General features: G+C 46.3%; 1 protein-coding gene across 1 annotated transcript; it reads right to left on the reverse strand.

Moving 5' to 3' along the window:
- Positions 1 to 8,308: 8,308 nt before the first annotated feature.
- LOC135809281 (very long chain fatty acid elongase 4-like) lies at positions 8,309 to 18,749 on the reverse strand. Its single transcript, XM_065322596.1, has 8 exons — positions 18,596 to 18,749; positions 15,779 to 15,869; positions 12,536 to 12,723; positions 12,245 to 12,322; positions 11,608 to 11,664; positions 10,461 to 10,575; positions 9,278 to 9,405; positions 8,309 to 8,960 (listed from the first exon to the last, which is right to left on the reverse strand). Exons 2-8 carry the CDS (start codon positions 15,840 to 15,842, stop codon positions 8,781 to 8,783), a joined length of 810 nt encoding a protein of 269 aa, XP_065178668.1. The 5' UTR covers positions 15,843 to 15,869; positions 18,596 to 18,749; the 3' UTR covers positions 8,309 to 8,780.
- Positions 18,750 to 21,916: the final 3,167 nt, after the last annotated feature.

Genomic DNA, 21,916 nt, shown 5'->3' on the forward strand with positions numbered 1-21,916 from the left:
TGCATTGCTTACGGATGCAAGCGGATGGAGTGTAGACCAGATGAGAAAAAGTGATCCAGATATTCAACTAGCTTGGACCGCCATTATAAATTTGCCTGATGCCTGGACTATCTGAACATTGCTCCAAACCAATCCACAGAAGCAATACCCACACAGGAAGCCAAATGATAAACCCATTCATCAGCTATCGAACCTTTCATCAAAACATAATGCAGTGCATGCCTACTACTACTCAAACGAGATCAACAGATGCCACATGCCACACAGATACAACGTGGAGGCTCAGTATTTTCAAGACCCCGTGCAGTCTAGACAACTAGAACAACGAGGTTTGCACCTAATGTCCCTCGATTTGCTTGCCGTATTTAGTTCCTTGCAATTGAAGCAAGCCGTATCCGAGAACCGGTCACTGAGTTTGCAGTGTCGTCGTCGCGTGTATGTTGCCGTGGTGCTCTCTACCCTCCTGTACGGCGCCTCAACCTGGACAACGAAGGCTCCGGACCTACGACACCTCAACCTTTTCCACCATCAATGTGTCAGATCTATCGTTGGAGTGTCGCGACGGCAGCAATGGGAGACCCACGCAACGTCCTCAGCCCTTGCAAAGGCCCTTGGAGTGCCTGAGGACATTGGTCACATCATATGGGAATGACGTTTGCGCTGGCTTGGACACGTGGCACGGAGGGAAGATCACCGGTTGCCGAAGTGTGTTCTCTTCGGTGAACTGCCTGCCCCGCGCCCCGCGCGTGATCCACGCAAGAGGTGGAGGGACGTTGTTATGCATGACTTTGAGCCGGTTGAGCCACCGGTACCAACATGTGGATGGTACGATGCAGCCCAGAACCATCCGGAGTGGCGTGCCATTGCCCATCGACCACACAAGGCACCCTCTGCTGCTGGCTACGGTTGCGCCTGCGGCCGCATGTTCCGTCGAAGCGGCGACCTGAAACGCCATCAGTCATTCTGTCGTGGACTGGAGAAATAACAATGCGGTATCATTGCTACGCAATGGGCAAGGTCAAGGTGTGTTTATGGTGGTACAGGTAATGCTATGTACGCCTCTTTGGTCGCTCACACATTATCCATTGCCGGCATTGGTTACACGTTATTATCAATTTGTTATGACCTTCGCTGGTCTGCACACCCACCCACTCTACTCTCTGAAGTTGAGACTTTCGTTTGCCATTTCATCCGGTAGTTTGACTCTCTGAGAATATCCCTGCTACATGTACATGTATAATATAATTTATACTTTACAATTATCCTTGTACGTGTCTATCTTCTTGACACCATGACTTTCTTTGAAGGTCTTGTAGCTATGAAATGTTATTTGCTGCAGGCCATGTGTGTGGTGTGGTGTGTGTGTGTGTGCATCCGTGAATGTCCCACGCTTGGCCCGTGGGTAAATATACAGTCATGTATATGTTATATGCCACACCAATTTCGCTATCTGTATAATATTATGCAGCACAGTGGCAGGCATAGAGAGAGAGAGCGAGAGGGAGAGAGACGTTTTAATGTCTCTGATGTGAATTCTTCACTACTACATAATCTACATTGTACTTGTATGATCGAGCGTATGAGTGTGTGTGTGTGTGTACTTGTATGATCGAGCGTACAAGTGTGTGTGTGTGGGTGTGCATTTGCAGATTTGGTGCTTCTCTTGCGACGGGCGTATACATGGTGTGTGTGGGTGCATCCGTGAATGCCCCATGTGTGCGTAAATATACAGTCATGTACGTGTTCTGTGCCATTCAATTTCACTAACTGTATATGCAGCACAGTGGCAGGCATAGAGAGAGAGAGAGAGAGAGAGAGAGAGAGAGAGAGAGAGAGAGAGAGAGAGAGAGAGAGAGAGAGAGAGAGAAGAGAGATACGTTTTAATAATGTGTCTGAGGTAAATTCTTCACTACTACATGTACTTGTATGATCGAGCGTACGGATGTGTGTGTGTGTGTGTGCGTGTGAATGTCCCACGCATAGCCACGTGCGCGGTTCCACACAATTTCATTATGTGTAGAACAGCGGCTGGTAGAGAGATAGAGACAGACAGACACAGAAAGACAGAAACGGAGGGATGCTGCGCATAAAGAGCGACAGACAGAGACACAGACTCAGAGAGAAAGAGACAAAGCACAGACTGAGGAGAAAACAGACAGATACAGACAATCAGACACAGAAAGACCGAGACAGAAACAGAGGGACGCACATAATGAATGACAAAAGGAGAGACAGACACAAAGACTCAGGGAGCCAGAGACAGAGGGTCCTTAGGGAGAGACAGTGAGAAAAAAACTAAGAAAGGGAGAGGCAGATCGAGAAGGAAGAAGACACAGAGACTGAGAGAGAGACAGAAGAGAAGCAAACGGAGAAACAGCGACATAAGTACAGGGCCAAGAAGACAGACAAACATAGAGAGACAAGCAGAGAGAGACAAGCAGAGACAGACCAAGACAGGGAGACAGCTGGAGAGTTACACAGACAAACACAGATAGGCAGACAGAAAGGCCGTGACGAAGATTCAGAGAAACACAGAGAGAGAGAGAGAGAGAGAGAGAGAGAGAGAGAGAGAGAGAGAGAGAGGGGGGGGAGAGAGAGAAGAAGAGAAGAGAGAGAGAGACACGCGCACACGCACACACACAGAAACAGAGAGAGAAAACTGAGAAAGAAAGAGACAGAGAACAGTGACCGAGTGAGGGACAAAGAGAGACACACAGAGAAAGACTGAAGAAGAGAAGCAGACAGAAAAACAGAGACAGACAGATGGAGACAGAGAAACAGAAAGGAAGACAGACAGACAGACAGATGGACAGACAGACAGATAGGGACAGGCACACGGACAGAACGAGATAGGCAGACAGCTAGAGAATGACAAAGACAGGCATACAGAAAAACCAAGACACAGACAGAGACACATAGACAAAGAGAGCGAGGGGCAGACAGATAGATAGAGAGATTATTAGAATAGAGAGACAGACAGACAGAGAAACATGTGGAGACACACAGATACGAGAGATTTCGTTCGTTGGATTTCTAATACTGAAGTAGTATAATACAAGTACGTAGCAGCATAATGCACACAGATCTAGAGTGCTGAGAGTTGTCGAATGCGGCGAAAGCAGAGTGTAGTAGACACTACTGTACAGGAGTGAAGCAAAGCTGATTTGTTGTAATGCTGCCTGACTGCTTGCCTGTGTGCAATAATGAGGTGAACTCATAAAACAGTGAGCCGAAAAAAAATATGATTAAAAAGCCGATTCACAAACCAGGTAAAGACAGGAAGAGAAGGAAAGATATGTGCGCATATACCCTGCACCCGTGCACGCACACACACACACAAACACAGAAGGGAGTTGATAGGTGGAGAATTGCGAAAACAGGGGACCCAGTGTGCCCTCAAGGAGATAAAGAGATAGAGATAGATAGAGAGATATTTTTGGCACAGTATATTCGGCCCTGGTTTAAATATGGCTTTGGAATTTATTTTTCATTGCAATCAGGTTCGGCCTCATTTCTCTGTGCTGTGCTAATGAGTCCACAAAGGACGAAACAGTTCTGTCCCCAGATTGGATAGATAGATAGATATAGATGAAGATAGAGAGAGAGAGAGAGAGAGAGAGAGAGAGAGAGAGAGAGAGAGAGAGAGAGAGAGAGAGGAAAGAGAAAGACATAGGCAGCTGTCTTGGTCATTATCATCCGATGTATTCCGTGTGGCGTAGACCAGGTGTGCATTGAGAATCCTTTCACAAGGCATCGCAATAATTATAATTACGGAATTGGGCAGTAATGCTGTGCTAGTCTTGATATGTTTCACTCAGGTCATGTCTGATATCGTTGGCATAAGAGAAAATCAGTGGGTGTACATCCACTGCACTTGCAAACTTGCGTGTCTCTCTTGCGACGAATGCACATGGTACTTGGTGTCTGTGTCAATTGGCTCATTCTGTGGGCGAGTGGTCACTGCCTGAGTTCAATGTCGGAAAAGGTAAGTAGCTCTAGAGTGCAGTATAGAGAAAATTATGCCAAATACGCGGTCATTAGGAGAGACTATACCAGCAACTTCGACTCATATACTTCAATATCTAATTGGATCTGTACACAAGACGCTGCTCAGTGGTATTGGAGTTGTGGTTGATCAACAGCGTATCTTTTAGGTACATGTGGCATCCATTGGTCTTGTGTGAGTGACACTAGGCATGAAACCGGACAACGTTGGTGAAAGGTTTCATTACCAAAGAACTTGATTGGTTTGCCATTTAGCTTCCTGTGTGGCGTCACATCGTTTCCGTGGACTGGTTTAGATTCTTGCCCACGTTTCCAGGAGTCCAGCCAATTAATAGCAGCCGAAGCTATTTGAATAGCCAGATTATGTCTTCTTATCTGCTCTGCACTCCATCCGCTTGCATCAGTAAGCAATGCAAACACGTTGTCCCCTGCACAGGCACGTGACTTCTGCAGGGAATTCCGGGAGAGCGTAAAGTGGCAGGACGAATTACCGTGAAGTTGCCACATGATCTGAGTACAATCGTAGCACATCAAGTCTTGACACTACTAGTACTTGTGACATGACCAATTCTGCTATGCTCTAATGCAGACTAGCAATAAGAGGCATTTGTCAGATACTAGTAACCATGAGGTACTGAGATGATTCTCTTCGGCAAGCCACCCACTCTGCAAAAAAATGCGCCAAAATTAATAATCCGTCATCTGCCTGCTCCAACTTGACTGTCCTCCTGACAAGTGAAAACCGCTGGCGTTGTCCGGCCATAAACACCATTATTGGCATCAATCCAACGCATTAATCCAACGCCTTCGTTGCTCCTCATCTCTGCAGCTCATACCAATAGGTCTGGCACGTCGAAAAACTAACATACTCGGAGCTACAAGCTACATTTTCAGAGACAGGGAGTTGCAAATGGCAAGAAACCCAGATTCCCTTCACCTTTGGCATCACGAGCAATGACCATTTATCAGCCAGCAATGTTTTACTAGAGCAAAGGCGCTGGCGGGAACAGAAACAGCAACGTTTCTTTCTCAGCAAAAACAAATAAAAAGGAAAGGAACAAAAAAGGATCAACACCATGTACCAGGGATTCGTCCATACCTGGTACCCAGGCCAGGTGTGTACTACCCCTGGAAAGGCTCTCCCACAGATTGCAGTACAAAAGCCACGGCCAAGTGTCCCACTGAGGTGCGGTCGCTTGCCCGGACCGCTGGGACGCGGACACCTACGAAGAGCAGCCTGTGACGTTTATTTTTTATGACAGAAAATCCGCAAAAATAGTTGGGCTTGTCCCTTTAGCCTTTCGCTGCACGGATGATGTCAAGGTACTAATTACCCCCCCCCCCCCCGGTTATCATAATTATAGCTATAATCTGATTGGACTTCAAAATAATTTACTCGGTCCAAAACATGTTCACTGTGACTTCCTCAACCTTCTGAATACTTTTCAAGAGAATTCACAATATCAACCAAATTGCAAGGGAAATTCGCCTCGTTGGGCCATGCTAAATTAATTAAATACGATATCAATAATATGCCAAATTGGAAATGATTTAGGGCTGAAACGATCATTCAATAACTCCTACCGATCAATCAATATCATTAAAACGATCGATATTATGATTTGTTATTGGAGAAATTCCACGGTACGTTTGCTGCTACGTTAGAAATTTGTGGCCGTGCACTGTTGACATCTGCAGACATCTGGCTGGTTTTATCAACATGAACTAGAAAATTTCATGTTTTTCTCAGCAGAGCAAAGAATCCTGTCATCACCCTCTGGCAACTGCTCTTATCTCAGACCTCTCCGGGGGCCACAAACAGTGAACCGAAAAGACAAAGTCTTCTCTGCCGATCTCTTTCAAAGCCCGGCACAAATCAATTTTACTGCATTTGGAAGTACATGATTGTACTCGTATTCACCATCGGATGGAGAGCAAGGGCTCAGTAGAATACTGTCCGGATATGCATGTCTAATAAATCGCTACTGACTCAGCACTCATTTTGAACACCGTACGATTATCGATTGCACTCTTAACGATCGATATGCGAGTTTTCGCCGGCCATAATTGTTTCAGCCCTAAAATAATTGCCAAAGCCGAACTAGTTACACTGAGTTACAATGGACGAGTCACAGTGTACTGTATGCATTTTGTATACTGGCCAGTGCCGGAGTGCCGCTTCACAGATCACGATTGCCTAGTATCTTATAACGGGTTGTCTGTTTATCAGTATGATAGCTTACTTCTCCACTGAGGTACACTGTGTATGCACAAGCAGACTACAACAAAACCAGCCGAAGCGGTGGTAGTGTAACAGCCTGTCAACAGCAGGATTGCTAACAGCATAGCAATCCGATAGTCGATACTTGCTTCACTTCACTGAATGCGATAGAGGCGGGTTAAAAGATAAAGGCAGCATAATAATTCAATGACTATCTCAATTACGCGAAGCTGCAAAAGATCCTGTTCTAAAGGAGTAATCTATAAAATCGGATGTGAAGATATTTGACTCATTTGAGTATATAACACTTGAGACTGTCACTATTGAAACATCATTACGGATATACATGTATGTAACATTATTCGGGTATGATTTTTTCACAGGCATGATTGCGCATCAAACACAAACATTACCATCTTACTTCTTAGAGGGTGAGCCAGTTGTTAGGAATAGGTTTGCTTGCCAAATTTAGGTTGGTGTACCCCGCGACTATCCCGCAGTACATGCACAGCTAACACACAGTGGCACCGTCACTTGGATGGGACGCCGCCGGCTCAGGAACTCCACTGATCAGCTACACCACAATTTCTGGCACAACGCTGGAGCCATTCACGCAGGGATTCGGCTTGGAACAGCACACGCAGCAGCCATGCATCAGCTCACAGACAGCTTCACTTGGATTGGACGAGCAACCGGGACACTCCTGTACTTTCTCCAGATGGTGTTCCCCGCCGACAACATTTTGGTCATTGGCAGATATATCGGCTTGCCCTTCTTCGCCTAGTTGAAACTCTGTGTGATTTCGCACACACAGTCCCTGCGGCCGAGTAGGATAGTAAGCCTGCAAGAATGTGCAGGTTGGAGAGAAGTTTGCACAGCAGTTTACTCTGTCCGGATAGCTCAGGGTGTTACAAGAGCAGTTAGCCCATCCAGAACAAAACGCTGTCTTGTGCGCTGGGGCCGCAGCACTACCGCTGTGGCTACTGCTGCACACGGCTCTGTCCTCTTCGGTGACTGACGTGAAACTCGAGTTCCAGTTCTGGCAGCAAGTCAGATTGCAGCGGGACGCGTTGTAAAAGAGGAACAGATCTTCTGCTAATGCTTTTCCCTCGTCACTGTCCACGCTACATCGGCAGCAAACTTCGGGGTAGCTGTTTTCCAAGCCGCCGAGCTCATAGTCATTATCCCATCGAACCGGACTGGTCAATGCTGGTAACGAACCAGACCAATTGACCAAGACTACGACGGCCAACAGGAGTTTGCCATTTTGACCCATTTCGTATCCCTGAGCTTCAATGAAGAGTTAGACTGAGACACAGGATTATGATTCCAATCGCCACAAAGCTCGCTAGTTGAGACAGACACGGCGTTTTCCTCTCCAGGAGGCAGGACTCTGCTGTCGCCCAAAGTATAATTGATTTTTCGCGGACTAATTCCTTCCTGAAATCGATACAGTACAGCTTTTCCCGTTTATTTATCCTGGTGCCACACCGTTCCAAGACGTCAGGCATACGCAATCCGAATCATCATGATCATACTGACTGTAACCAGGGGGTACTACAAAAAAAGTAACCCACACTCTTCGATTACCGGGGGTAGAGTCTACTCTCTACGTGTAATTGTAATCTACAAGCTGCTCTTTGACACAAGTAATTATTATTGACGCACCAAAGACAGCTATGAGTTATGGCTGCAGGCAGGACCGGCTTACCATTTTTGCGCATGTAGTGACGGGGACGCAAGCTGCATGACATTGGCACCCCAAAACTACAGAAGTAATAGTATTAGTAATACTGCAACTAAGTAAGTTAGTGCAAGCCGGAAAAAGCCAGCACCCGTTTAACTAGAGATTTGCAAGTACAGCCTGAGGCCAATTTACATCTGGAAAAGTTAGCGCGGATTGGGGACAATTTCATTTAATAGGGTTTTTTTGCAACAGTTCTGCGCATTGCATGCACGGGCTTACTGTTGCAGCTTCACACCCATCGCGCAAAGCACGAACCCTTCCAGCCGCTGATTACAAAGGTTTCCAGTCTCATGATTACAGAGTCAGGAGAACGACGTGACCGTGTTATATTATACTTTTGATACGCTGTGATTATTCACCAGACACTTGTGCAATTATTCCTGTCAGCTGCCTCTTGCATGATAGAGTAGAATGTGAGAGTAAAATAATTTAGAACTCATCCTAACAATCTGTGAACAGAGCAATTCAGACAAGAGAAACGTGAACACGATATATGAGCCTTCTTCTAATTCTGGCTATAGAAATAAATATGCTACTGTATTCAAAGCTCATAGTTTTCTGTGCTGAGGAAATAGATTTTGAAGGACACTTTCAGCGGTGCAAACAATATTATGCCAATATAAATATCAGGATAAAATCAACGCAATCGATCATCGATATCTCTGGGTTCTAAGTTCTGCTGAGGTAGATAAGAAATAACATCCAAACAATCATGTATGGCTCAACGGGCATAGCGAGTGGGCAGACAGATCCATGCCCTGACCGCCTCCCACCCTTCCTTCCAAGGTCCTCCGATGGTTCACAGCCTCAGTTCTGTTTGCCCTTCTCTGCTTTCGGTGACTTCTGGTAGCTCCTCTGGTAGAACATGGAGAAGAGAACGAACAAGCTTCCAAGGTACAAGAACATGATGACCTTCCACTCCGCGGCGTGATCACATTCTGCCCAGAAGCTGTAGATGATGATCAGCAGGCCAGCCAAAAACTGGATCTAAACGCACACACAGCACAGTGCGCGCACACGCACACACACACACACACACACACACACACACACACACACACACACACACACACACGCGCGCGCGCACGCACACACACACACACACACACAGCACAGCACAGTGCAGACACAAGTTCAAAACACATAGACCGGCAGCAAAAGAGTCCGCAGTGGCAATACACACATGCAGTGCCCATGCCGCCACCATTCACGACTTGATTTGCCAGGAACAGTCACCACCCACGGCTGTACTGGATATACTGCAGCAATGCCATCTTCAATGCCCGACCCGCAATGCTACTCACCAACTGCATCAGGGTCAAGTATTTCTTCCACCAGAGATACTTCTGGAACTGCGGTCCCAAGCCAGATACAAAGTAATAGGAGTACATCAGAAAGTGGATGAAGGAATTGAAGCATGGCCAGAACCAGGCTAGGAACACACGCAGGAATATAAGCACATAAACAATGGAATTAAATTAGGTGCAAGCCGGGCTTCGATCTACACACATACCCCCCCCCCCCCCACACACACACACACACATGCACATCCTCAGACTCGCGGGCACACACACACACACACAACAACAACAACAACAACAACAGCAGCAGCAGCAGCAACAAGATAAACTCATGTGTCCGAAACAACGCACTTCACGATCAGGAAGCAAAACCGAACGGCTCAGGAAATTCCTGTGCCCGATTCCACAGTCTGCATTTTTGGAGAATGGCCCAAGCCATTCAGCATGTCGGAGTAAAGTGCTACCACACGAGCTCAACCGACATTCGGATATTAGTTCACGTCAAAATTGCTAGCTTTTACAATTTCCCACATCTCTGCCAATTCAGGGCTGACAGAAGCTGGAAGAGCAACTAATCGTAACTCATGCAGTTGCTCACCCAGTTTTCATTCGGTTGACTTTATTTGCACAAAAACAACAATAGGTCCGAGTGACAATACATGTAGGTCGAGTAGTACAGCTGTAATTCTAGAGTCGTGGTCAGAGATATCCGACCCGCGCGTCAAAAGTAGCGCTGCCTGTCTATTTCAATGGCATCATGCACGGTCCAAAACCCATCCAAGGGCCGCATGGGCCTTGACACTGCCGCAGTTCCGGCTCATGAGATTTCTTTGGCCACAAATGTATTAACAAACCCCAAAGAGAATATAGTACAATGAGCACACCCTACACCACACCAAGCTCAATGGGAAACTATAGCACTGCAGTACGCAAAGACTAGCATAATCACGCACGACATCATACTGCACTATGGTTCGCAGTTCACGGTACAGTAAAACCTGGTTTAAGCGACCACGCCACGCTGCAAGCAAAAGCGGTCGTTAAAGCCAGGCGGCGTTCTTTAGAACCAGGTCCCACAGTGTCTGTGTAGAACTGTTGGTGCATGGAAAAACGGTCGTTAAGAGCAGGTGGCCGCTACACACAGAGGTCGCTTACACCAGGTCTTACTGTAGAACATGCAACTTACAAATTCCACCCGTGTACCACCTGGCCGCCATGTAGCCCACCACGAGAACGACAGCATGGTGATAGACGTGCAGGAAGGTCACCTGATTAGTCTTCTTGCGCAGTATGAAAATGATCTGGACGTGAACAGCCACAACAGGTAAGTGAGCGACGACCATCTAAGACCAGCGCAGCACATCGCGTTGCCAATTGCACGCACGTGTATACCCAAAGTAGATCTCTTTACAGTTTTAAAATGTCACTGCTACCACACTACACTCATGCTTCATTCATGCGTGCGGTCCGGGACCAGGCACTGCCTGAAACATATATTCGAATGAGTACCGGCCAAATATACGGCATTATGACGTCACTATTTCCACAAAAAGTGATAAAAGAGTGCTAGTAGCATATCCACTTCAACTCGCTCAAAGGGTAGACAGAATTACGTACACGCTACATCAGTGTTTGGATAACTGGGGTATGAGTGTATCAGCAATCACTAGAGTCATTTTCTCAAACTTTCACAAGTTCCTCAAATCTCACAGTACTCATGAAACCTAGGGCATTGGCGAAGGAAGGACGGAATATGATCAGCACAACATGATGCATGTATATACACCACAGGTGAAATACACATGTATAGGGGCTTCCATAATACACTAACATTGCTTTTCAGGGGCGTCGGACACATGATCATAATCATTACGGTATTGCCCAAGTACAACATCATCGCTTATAATACATGTACAATGATATTGAAATGGGAATGGGAGAAACTTCAAGTTCACTGTAAAGTTTCAACTGCGAAGTACCTGGTCAAAAGCGAAAAAAAAATGCAAACCTCGCCAGGACCGAACCGGGGGCATTGCTTGTCATGAGCAATGCTTTAACCAGCTGAGCTAAACCCAGACTGTTATTTTAATGATACTGGATCAGAATTTAGAAAATGTTAAAGGGAGTGCCCCAGACTGACATCTACGATGGTTGACCGCACCATCCTAAAATACCTTCCGAAAGTGACACCCCACATTTCATACGGACTACACCTCGGGGATCAACAGATTTGTTAGCTGATGGTATGTATAACACTACTTTGAATAAATTGTCCCTGTACCTTTTAGCTGTCATACATATCATCAGCTAACATACATACCAAAGTAAATTACCGTGTCTGAAAACTCAACGCCCTTTGATATGTAAGTCAACCAAATGACGGAAGCCAGCTGTGCAAGAGAAAAAAAATGCATACCCAACACACAGGCATTCAATCACAGAGGAGCAGCACATGCGGAACCACTCTTGTTCGTCGTGATCCTGAATTCCATTGCAAGAAATATGATTTTGCAGCGAAGATGCATCGTCACCTACATGTAGAATTAATTTCACACAGCACAAATAAGTCAAGCTCTACTGGCCATGGTCCTCACATACACACACAGGTAACTGGTTACGTAGCATTCACCCAAACTGCCATTTTCGAGCTCAGTCACAGGGAGGTTACAGTCACTGATCATCAGTGCACCTTTCCCAGATTTGGCATTTTGTAGTTGCAGTATTATATAATTCTGATTTGTATGCCCCGGGTGCTCGGATGCTGTCTCTTACAGGTCAATAGATTCAATCCTGTCACTCAGCATTGAAGGAGTCCGGATGGATCGTGCTTCACCGCAATGAATCACAGGAGAACCCCGATCAGCAGAAAGTCGCGTTCCTCGGAAGCCTACGGTAGTGCAGAACCATCTCCTAGTGCACGCACACTAAGCTCTAAGCACATCACCATGCACGGTAATCAGAGCTACTTACGCGGACGGCTTTCGGATCGTCGCTGTAGTCTATACCAGTGCAATAGCGGTTGTCAAGGTGATAGGTGACCAGATGTAGCTGCATAGAATCGTAGGAGAAATTCACCACTGAGAATCAAATAAGGTCATCCACCCCATTACGCTTAGCATGCATCAAATTGATTGTTTCTCCGCCTAGCGCTCAACCTGTATCTGCGCGTCACGACATATCGGCATGAAGCAATAACATGAAGAATCACAAGCATGCATTGCATTGTGCAGTGGTGTTCTAGTGGCATGAGCCATAAAGTACCTCCGTCATCATATAGCCGCTCCACACAACCATCAGCAGATTGTAACCGGCCATCAACCCACGCAGTTCAAATGGCTGTCGGTTCTTCATCAATTTTGGCCCGAAGAAAACAGCCAGCAAATACACCACCAGCCACACTATCATTGGCAGCGGAGAGCGTACTAACGGCCAATCAATACTTCTTGGATCTGCAACACACAGACACAGACATACATGCACAGACACACACACACGCACACACGAGTGCACAGACACACACAAACAGACACACCGTGTGTGTGTGTGTGTTCCTTGAACTGCAGACCTAGCAGTGTGGTGGAATCAATAGCAGTATTGGGGAACGTTTACGCTCTCCGACGTAACATGTACATGATACATACAACTCGGCGTAGCCAGTGACTGACAAAACATTCGTTACATCGTAACGAATGACGTAACGAATGAGCTTTGGAACAATGCTTGTTAATTATACGCATTCCCGCGTTGAAGTGTAGCAGCAGTATGCTGCGTCCACAGCTTCGCTTATGCAGAATGGCTTGGGTGAGAGGAGAGGGGAGAGAAAGCAACAAGGCAACCAACATCTATGAGATTGGTCACAATAACACGAAGAGAACCAACCTACATATGCATGATTGCACAAGAATGGAGACGACCAATTATAATGGCTATAATCATTGTGCCACAAAACCGGTACACAGGAGATCTGACGACAATGTAACGAAACATAAAACTCAGTTACTCAATACAGGTTCCACTAAATTACAAGAGAACAATGCTACAACGTTAGAATTGCCGCTAAATTATCGCAAGTGTAGAGAACGAGTCCAATACAAATGAAAACCATGAACAGACTGTCCCGAAGTTATTTTGGGAACAAATTGTACTACATGACTGTACTTGCTGATACTGACGCTGAAGGAACACGAATTTGAGTTGAATACTCACGAAGTCTTGTACATGCACATCATTATGCGCCGGTGTTGTGGAGTAAGCAGGTACGTCAGTCACCAATCCAGCTTCAGCTCCACGCTCGCTTCAGCAGAATGTTGCCCGCGTTTGCTTTGCCTCCACACGGATACACGACCAGCGCAGAGTCCCGCAGCTCCATGGCCGTAAGGTCTTGATATTCGCCGTTAGCGCCGTCAAGTCTCAGTCCACCTCTCACACCAAGCCGCCCTATAAAAATCGTTCTCTCTCCATTGGAGTGCTCCCCAGTTGCGCGAGGAGACTAGAGAAATTCCTCCGGTGAGCGAGGAAGAAGAGCGGAGTTACCCAACTCAACCCAACTATGCTTGTTTAGTATGAGTATTAAGTGCAATACTGTAAGGCCAGTAATGTTACTAACGATTTAACGAATTTGAACAATTCGTTAACATTTGAAGTCATTACGTGCAAAACCATATGTGTCTGTACAGTCATTTGCCGGTTTTGAGACAGAATTCGTTAGCATTTTTTCACCTCGCTAACCTACACAAATCCGGAGATCGTTAACATTAATTGATGTTAAAATATCTGGTCTTACAGTAGGTCAATCCTGGCTGTAACAGCGTACCGCAAACCATGCATTTCAGTTATAACTAGGGGTCAAACGGGTGTACCGGGTACCCGGGTACCCGCCCGTTAATCTCAGGTACCGTTAGTAAAAGGGTACCCGTTTGTAAAAAAAAAAAGAAAAAAAAAAAAAAGGTGATCCTATCGTATTCCAAGACTCAAAATAGGAGTGCGGATACTCTTTTCCTTTTTCCTGTGCATTCCCGCTTTCGACTTTATCAGGCAGGAGCAGGCTGAAAGACAGACTTGACAGTTGTTCTCTCCACTCTAGTGCAAGTAAAAATCCTCGTGCTGGAGGTTTTTGATTGTGATGTGAGAAAATGCAAGACTTGAAACTCGTTCGAGGTGGCAGCTGAGTAACTAGAAAGTTACGATGGTTCTCCGACATCGAACCTGCCACAGTACTTGATGAACTAGTGTCACCAGGCTGAGTGACCAGTCGGAGTGTCACAAACGGTGATGTCCGTAGGTGGTAGCTACTTCGAGAAGTACATGTATGATACTCATGGTTGTAGTTTGTTCCTTCAATCGACGAGCTGAAAAGTAGTTCGAAATATTGCATACAAGATTACGGATTTGTGAAGATTCATTTCACAAGTTCAACAAGCTAGCAGTAGCAGCTAGCTGGCCAGCAGCACATCAGCTGTGTCAGGCACCCCAGCTAGCTATGGGCGCGAACATCTTCTGAATGCAACGAGTACCAGTTCTCTGCGAACATAGCAAATAGGACTGCGCGAGATCACGGAAGTTTTGCTAAACCACTCTGTCCTTGCATGGCTTGAATCACATCGATCTGCAGTTGATTTGCGTACATGTATCAAAATACATGTAGCTTGTAGGACCATCTACATGTACGATTGTAAGTTACTGCCTGTGAAGTTATGTACATGGGCAAATGCACGGATGACATTCATTTGGAACCTTCATTGCCATAATAATAATTATGATACACGAATCAATTGCGAATAATAATGTAGTATCAAAATACAATCTGAGAATATACAAATTAAAATCATTATTTTACGTGAGAAATGCGCAAAAAAATAATATGGCTGCTAGAGGGTACCCGTTAACCCGCCCGTTAAGAAAATTACCCGTTCGTTAGTTAAAGGTACACCCGTTTGACCCCTAGTTATAACAGATACCCGTCTACCCCTGACTTCATCTTGTGAAAGAGGATGATCTGCAGAAATGTGGAAGTCATCAGGTTACCACAAGGCAACTTGAACTGGATAAACCATGACAGCAACTTCACACTTCAGGTTTAGAATGCTGTTGTCGATGGCCGCAGGGCGGAAGGTAAGGATATTGCATGCACGTACCTGTATGCCGGACCGTGGAGTGAATGAGGAGTCTGAGAAAGACCACCTTTGAATAGTTGGAAACTTGGAATATATTGGCAAGACTGACTCATACAGCTCCTCGAAATGATACCGCGGGCCCTGTACTTTCCTAAGTGCTACATGCTCTACCACATACATTCATTTCTACATTGGGAGGTGGAAATGGGCCATTCATTTTGCGATGAAGTAGAACACTAACGGGAAGAATAGCGATTGTGTCAGCAGTTGCATAGGAACCGTGTTCAGCAATGTGAGAAGACTCAGTGTTGATCTTGCAACACACTGCCTCAAGAGAGTCCAGTAGCCTGTGCGAAGATGCAGCATCCAGCGGGCTGCCACGGGTTCTTACCTGGCTTAACGTGCCACGTGTTCTCCCAGAACTGGAGCGCGCCATCAAGTAAAGTTTCCGCCATGGCGGAACAGGTATTTTGGTGGTAGTGCTGCAAAACAGAGCAGCATACATCCAAGCCACATGGACAACAGGCGTTTAGACAAAGAAACGGGAACTTATGCTGCAAAGGCTATCTGCGTACACATGGTACCGTCACTGCCTATTATGAGCTCAGTTGCATTAGTTTCTTACACAAAAAATAGTATAACGCCGGTCATCAGTCACACCACCGGGACTCGAACCAGGGACCTTGCTATTCGCGAGCAATGCTCTAACCAACTGAGCTACAGTATGAAATTGCTAGTATAGTGTATTAGTGATACATAGAAAGTCAGTGTGCGTACAGTACAGCTAAGACAATGGTTCAATCACACCTGCCACGCACTGCACTTCTGCAGCCCAGCTATTGTAGTCTTGTAAAGTAAAGTTAGCCGGATTCGCGGCCGCATCACGTCTCGTGTTTAGGAACACAAGCAAATACATTCACATCGGCGGGCCACCACTTTGCCCATATATCCATAATATTATATCCTCAGTGTCGAATGCAGACCTCACAAGTGAGTCAGGGGAGAGGGGATAAGTCTCTCAAAAACCGGGCGCGTAAAGGCCCTATAACCCCATAAACCGCATCCTTGTTTCCCTCACACAAAGCAAGTGAGTACTAGTACCAATTCACCGTGGGTGTCGGCACCGTTCATTGCATGAAAAGTGGTACTAGCCCACATCACCACGATTGAGAGAGTACTTAACACACTCCATGTAACCAGCGCAGGTTTGAACTCGCAATCTCATGATTCGCAGGCAATCCTACAAACCAATCGGCTATTCGCGTTGGTTGTGTAGGCACTTTAATAATGACACCACTTATGTTTTTTCCTTGCATCACTCACTTCCATCAACGTGAATCCAGGCGTGACAGACCATCATACCTAGGTACCTGCACACTTGCTGCCGGTCTTGATAATAAAATGATTGTGATTGATACTTCCTCGACCTATGTTATTAAATTTTGCTATTGTTCGTAAGGCCACCCTTTCTTTTTTCGTTGTTTAACCCTTTGTCCTTTCGCCCATACTTGAACCGTACACCTGTGTACGGTTCAACCCATGCATGTTCAAAGCGACCTGGAAGCTACGCGGATCACCCGATCCACATGAAAATTCACGTGCACACAGCCTATGCTATGTAGAGGATGATACACGGGTCGCTGGGGCTAGTTGCCATTTGAAAAATTTCAGGAAATCAAAGTCGAAGTTTGCTTGCGCCGTGACTTCCGACATGGCAGCACGCAGGTCGCTTGATGCAGATGAAGTGCTTGTTTGAGGATAGCTGGAGAGACCCAAGCGACAATCCTATGTCCTCTGATGAAGAGAACGAACTGGACGAAGCCTTAGTAGAAGGTGTTGATTCTGATTTTGATGACGACCGGATTATGATGTCGTAACCGTCGACCCAACTGTCGGACATGTCGACCGCTCCGATTTGAGCGCAGGATCGGCAGAACAGCACTCGCGTGGTGAAGAGAGTGTACCACCGCCGTGTCTTACCCGTCGTGGAGCAGCAGAGTCAGCTAGAATGCCGCAGCACGTGGAGCGGGAGCGTAGTCCGATCCCAGAGAGGTCCAGATCTCCGTCACCTGCGCGCCGTCAAACTCAGGGTCGACAGCCGCGCAGAGCGAGCAGAGTAGCCGCACGGGGCCGCAATGTCGTGCATGTCGCCACTGGCACTCCTCTGGCTAATGCTCCGTGTTTGCCCAACATGCCAGAGGTGCTACTCCAGGTCATACTTGTACAAATTGCACATTATTATACATAGGAAAGAACTTGAACTTTGAATTTTGCCGATTTTTGCCAAAAAATCATTTTTGATACTCTTGTTTAGCCACGCCTATCTGAGGAATTCAACCCAAACTGCATTTTTAGTTCACAATTATCATAAGCTTTCAGGAAAACATAAAGTGTACATACAAAATATCAGCTGCTTGGGAATGGTGAGTGGATTTGTTGAAGCAGGTACCCCTCACATACATTTTGGGCAAAAGGACAAAGGGTTAACGTCCGCGCCCGCGTACCTTTTTGCCTCCGACCGGAAAAAAAACAAGAAAGTAGTAGTACCAATAATATGCGAAGTTGTAAATGCATGATTGTGTAGTTTCACAGTGTGCCGATCATGACCCTTAAACTTATCATCTTGCCTCCCGGGCATGCCTTTGTCTTGTGTTCTTTTTCTTTTTTTTGTTGGCTTTTAAATATCGTACGGTGTGTGCCCATGTAAAAATCCAGATGTAATGAATTCATGACATGCTAACTCCATGCTATGTACCTGTTTTGTTGGATTCATCAGGCATGTGCTCCAATGTACCATCAAAGAGTGTTGTTCTATGCCTGCAAGTGCCGTTAGAACCAGAAATATTGTATATATCACATGCTTTACTGGTCAAAAAGTTTGATTGGGGTTTCCAGTTTTTGGAATGGGCTTGTTTTTTCCGCCCTCCCGCGTACCTTTTCGCGAAAAAAAGGACGTTAAACAATGAATTAACAAAGGGTGGCCTAATGGCAAATTTCAAGCGCAGTAAACTAATAGTGGATATCCATCGTTGCCATAACTAGCTTCTTGCACGCGATGTTGTGTGCGGAATGCGCTCGACCCATTCGATTCGTGGTTGCCTGAAAAGCAGCAGCTTTGACACCAACCCAGGTGTACCACGTGTAGTGTAAATATAATTTCGGAACCTCTTTAGCAATATTTTGCCTCGAATAATCTACAAGAACTCACCGCAATGTAGAAGATCCACACGCTAGCTTGTCTCGTGTTTCGGAAGAAAGTCCACACCGCCAGTTGCTATTTGCAAAGAAAACTAACTTTGAGCAGCGCGACAACTAAGCTTGAAAAAAGACTAGTGTCGTAGCGATCGACCAAGATTCCGTCGACGTCCCGACTCCGTTACTATTACAGTCATGACTGATTGTATCCTCCACATCCGACGACGACGCACATGCATGATGGACCATTGATTTGGCCGTTTGACTGGGGAAAACAAAACCGTCGAAAGGCATACATACTTCGCGTATTTCTGACCGTAGTGTGGTGACTTGAATCGTGCATGCCCGGGATCGGGATCGACCGAGTGTTCATGTAATGGTGTTGACGGCCGCTACGGACAAAAATTATTATACAAGACTCTTGATCTTCACAAGATTTTTCAGCTTCACGTGCTGAGCTCGGTCTCGCCATGGACTTACCCCGTGACACGACCATGGCGCGACCCAGCTCAGCACGTGAAGCTGAAAAATCTTGTGAAGATCGAGTCTTAATTCTTGTATAATAAATAAATTATGTGCATGTGGTCTACACAGATACTGTCTGTGCACGTGTGTGTGAGTGTGACAGCAAATACAAAGGATCAGTTGGGGAAGTGAACTGCCTGAAAAGAGAAAAAATCGCCAGACCCACCAGGACTCGAACCTGGGACCCTGCTTGTCATGAGCATTGCTCTAACCACTGAGCTAGCCTATAGTATGGGACCAGGCCGTTCTCCCAATCCGTTCAAAAATTAATCACTTTTCGTTCACTTCTGGTAGGGTCCAGAAACTGACCGTGGTTAGTCCCCTGCCCTGGGGGAGGGAGAAAGACCCAAGTGCCATCAGTATGTGTGGCACGTGTTGTGAGCTGCATTTGGAGTGGAAAACTTGTCAGCGCCTTCTAGGTTCGGCCTGGTCCCATAGCTCAGTGGTTAGAGCAATGCTCATGACAAGCAGGGTCCCAGGTTCGAGTCCGGGTGGGTCTGGCGATTTTTTCTCTTTTCCGGCAGTTCACTTCCCCAACTGATCCTTTGTATTATTATTATTATTATTATTATTATTATTATTGTGGAAAGGAAAAGGACATATGGATGCGAGAAGAGTAACTCTCCATCACTGTAACTGGATACTATAATACAGTCAGAAAGTGCAATAACTAGGCACAAAACTGACAAGAGTACTGAGACATCCGACGTCCTGACACCTAGCTTCAACACATCTCCGTAGCGCTAACCGACAGCCTTCCAACTTGGAAGGTTCAAGGTTATGGAAATACCAAAGAGGGGAAGGCAAGCGCAACGAAAACGAGCAAAAAGCTACAGTCCCAACGGAACAAAGAATGTCGATTGTTACTGAACCGTGTGACGAGACCAGTACGATACAGTAAAACCTGTGACTACCGACCACCCCTTGGTGCCAGCAAAAGCGGTCTTTAGTAGCAGGTGGTCTTTAGTTAGAGGTTTGCACCGTGTGACCATATATAGATCCCATCCTGTCCCTCCCATGCTTCTCCGTCTTGACCATTACTTTTCTTCTTTTATTCACCATGGTTGGTTAACACCCACATCTCCCGTACTGGCTGATTTTCTTCTCATGCCATGAGGTGTTGTCTATAATAATAATAATAATTATTATTATTATGAACTTAGAAGTTGCGACTTCGGCGGTAATAGTCAGGAAGTTGGTTGCTCCACCGAGGAGCACACGCTTCTTGCCGAACTTGATACTTGACTGACTCACGACTGCCATCCGGAGCACACGAGGAGCACGTCGCACCTTCCGCTCGGCAAACCTGAAAGAAAGCACCACTCCCTGCTCAATACACAGTGTTTTGGGGAATTCACCCCTCATCAGTTGAGCTTGAGTAGGCTGAGGAAGATTGTGCCTGAAAAGCACCACTTATATACTGCTCTCCAGGCCAAACCATCACCAGGGATACAAACTTACAGAGACGCTTTGTTTCCAGCGCGACAAACACCTCGTGAAGCCCCAGGTAGCAGCGTGAGTCAGAGTCGCTCATGGAGTTGTGCTGAACAGACGTTGAGACCCAGTATAGCTATTCACAACGCTGTCACCTCCAACAACTAGTCGCACGTCCGCGTGAGGGACAACAATACGAACTTAGAAGTTGCGACTTCGGCGGTAATAGTCAGGAAGTTGGTTGCTCCACCGAGGAGCACACGCTTCTTGCCGAACTTGATACTTGACTGACTCACGACTGATGAGGGGTGAATTCCCCGAAACACTGTGTATTGAGCAGGGAGTGGTGCTTTCTTTCAGGTTTGCCGAGCGGAAGGTGCGACGTGCTCCTCGTGTGCTCCGGATGGCAGTCGTGAGTCAGTCAAGTATCAAGTTCGGCAAGAAGCGTGTGCTCCTCGGTGGAGCAACCAACTTCCTGACTATTACCGCCGAAGTCGCAACTTCTAAGTTCGTATTGTTGTCCCTCACGCGGACGTGCGACTAGTTGTTGGAGGTGACAGCGTTGTGAATAGCTATACTGGGTCTCAACGTCTGTTCAGCACAACTCCATGAGCGACTCTGACTCACGCTGCTACCTGGGGCTTCACGAGGTGTTTGTCGCGCTGGAAACAAAGCGTCTCTGTAAGTTTGTATCCCTGGTGATGGTTTGGCCTGGAGAGCAGTATATAAGTGGTGCTTTTCAGGCACAATCTTCCTCAGCCTACTCAAGCTCAACTGATGAGGGGTGAATTCCCCGAAACACTGTGTATTGAGCAGGGAGTGGTGCTTTCTTTCAGGTTTGCCGAGCGGAAGGTGCGACGTGCTCCTCGTGTGCTCCGGATGGCAGTCGTGAGTCAGTCAAGTATCAAGTTCGGCAAGAAGCGTGTGCTCCTCGGTGGAGCAACCAACTTCCTGAATAATTATTATTATTATTAACTGGTTTGAGGGAAAGAGACAAACGGGAAAAGTCTGAAGAAAAAATTGACTGTCACCACCAGGACTCGAACCAGGGACCCTCGCTTGTAGCCAGCGATGCTCTAACCACTGAGCTATGGTGTAGTCGTCATCCAAGCAGAGACCGTTCAATGTTTTCTTCAGACTTCGTAATTATTATATTTATGATATGTTTGCTGTTTGCGTTATGCAGAGCTCACTAACTTGTCAGTTTGAGCACTCTGGCAAGGCACGTTCGGGCCTGATTGGAAATTTTTATTTCCATTGCCATCAGGTTCGGCCTCATTTCCTCTGTGCTGCGCTGATGAGTTCAAAAAGAACGAAACAGCATGCTGTCCGCAGATTGAGTATGATTATGTTTATCAAAATGCAGCAATTTCCC

The sequence above is a fragment of the Sycon ciliatum genome, chromosome 2, assembly GCF_964019385.1.
Source record: "Sycon ciliatum chromosome 2, ocSycCili1.1, whole genome shotgun sequence".
Classification (NCBI taxonomy): Eukaryota; Metazoa; Porifera; class Calcarea; order Leucosolenida; family Sycettidae; genus Sycon; species Sycon ciliatum.

What these genes read in the sequence shown, in the direction of transcription:
- LOC135809281 (XM_065322596.1), bottom strand. Translation starts at nt 15,842, where the DNA reads ATGGCGGAAACTTTACTTGATGGCGCGCTCCAGTTCTGGGAGAACACG. An exon ending in CACGTGGCACGTTAAGCCAG is followed by an intron (nt 12,724 to 15,778) that starts GTAAGAACCCGT and finishes TGTGTGTTGCAG; the next exon opens with ATCCAAGAAGTATTGATTGG. An exon ending in GCGGCTATATGATGACGGAG is followed by an intron (nt 12,323 to 12,535) that starts GTACTTTATGGC and finishes GATTCTATGCAG; the next exon opens with CTACATCTGGTCACCTATCA.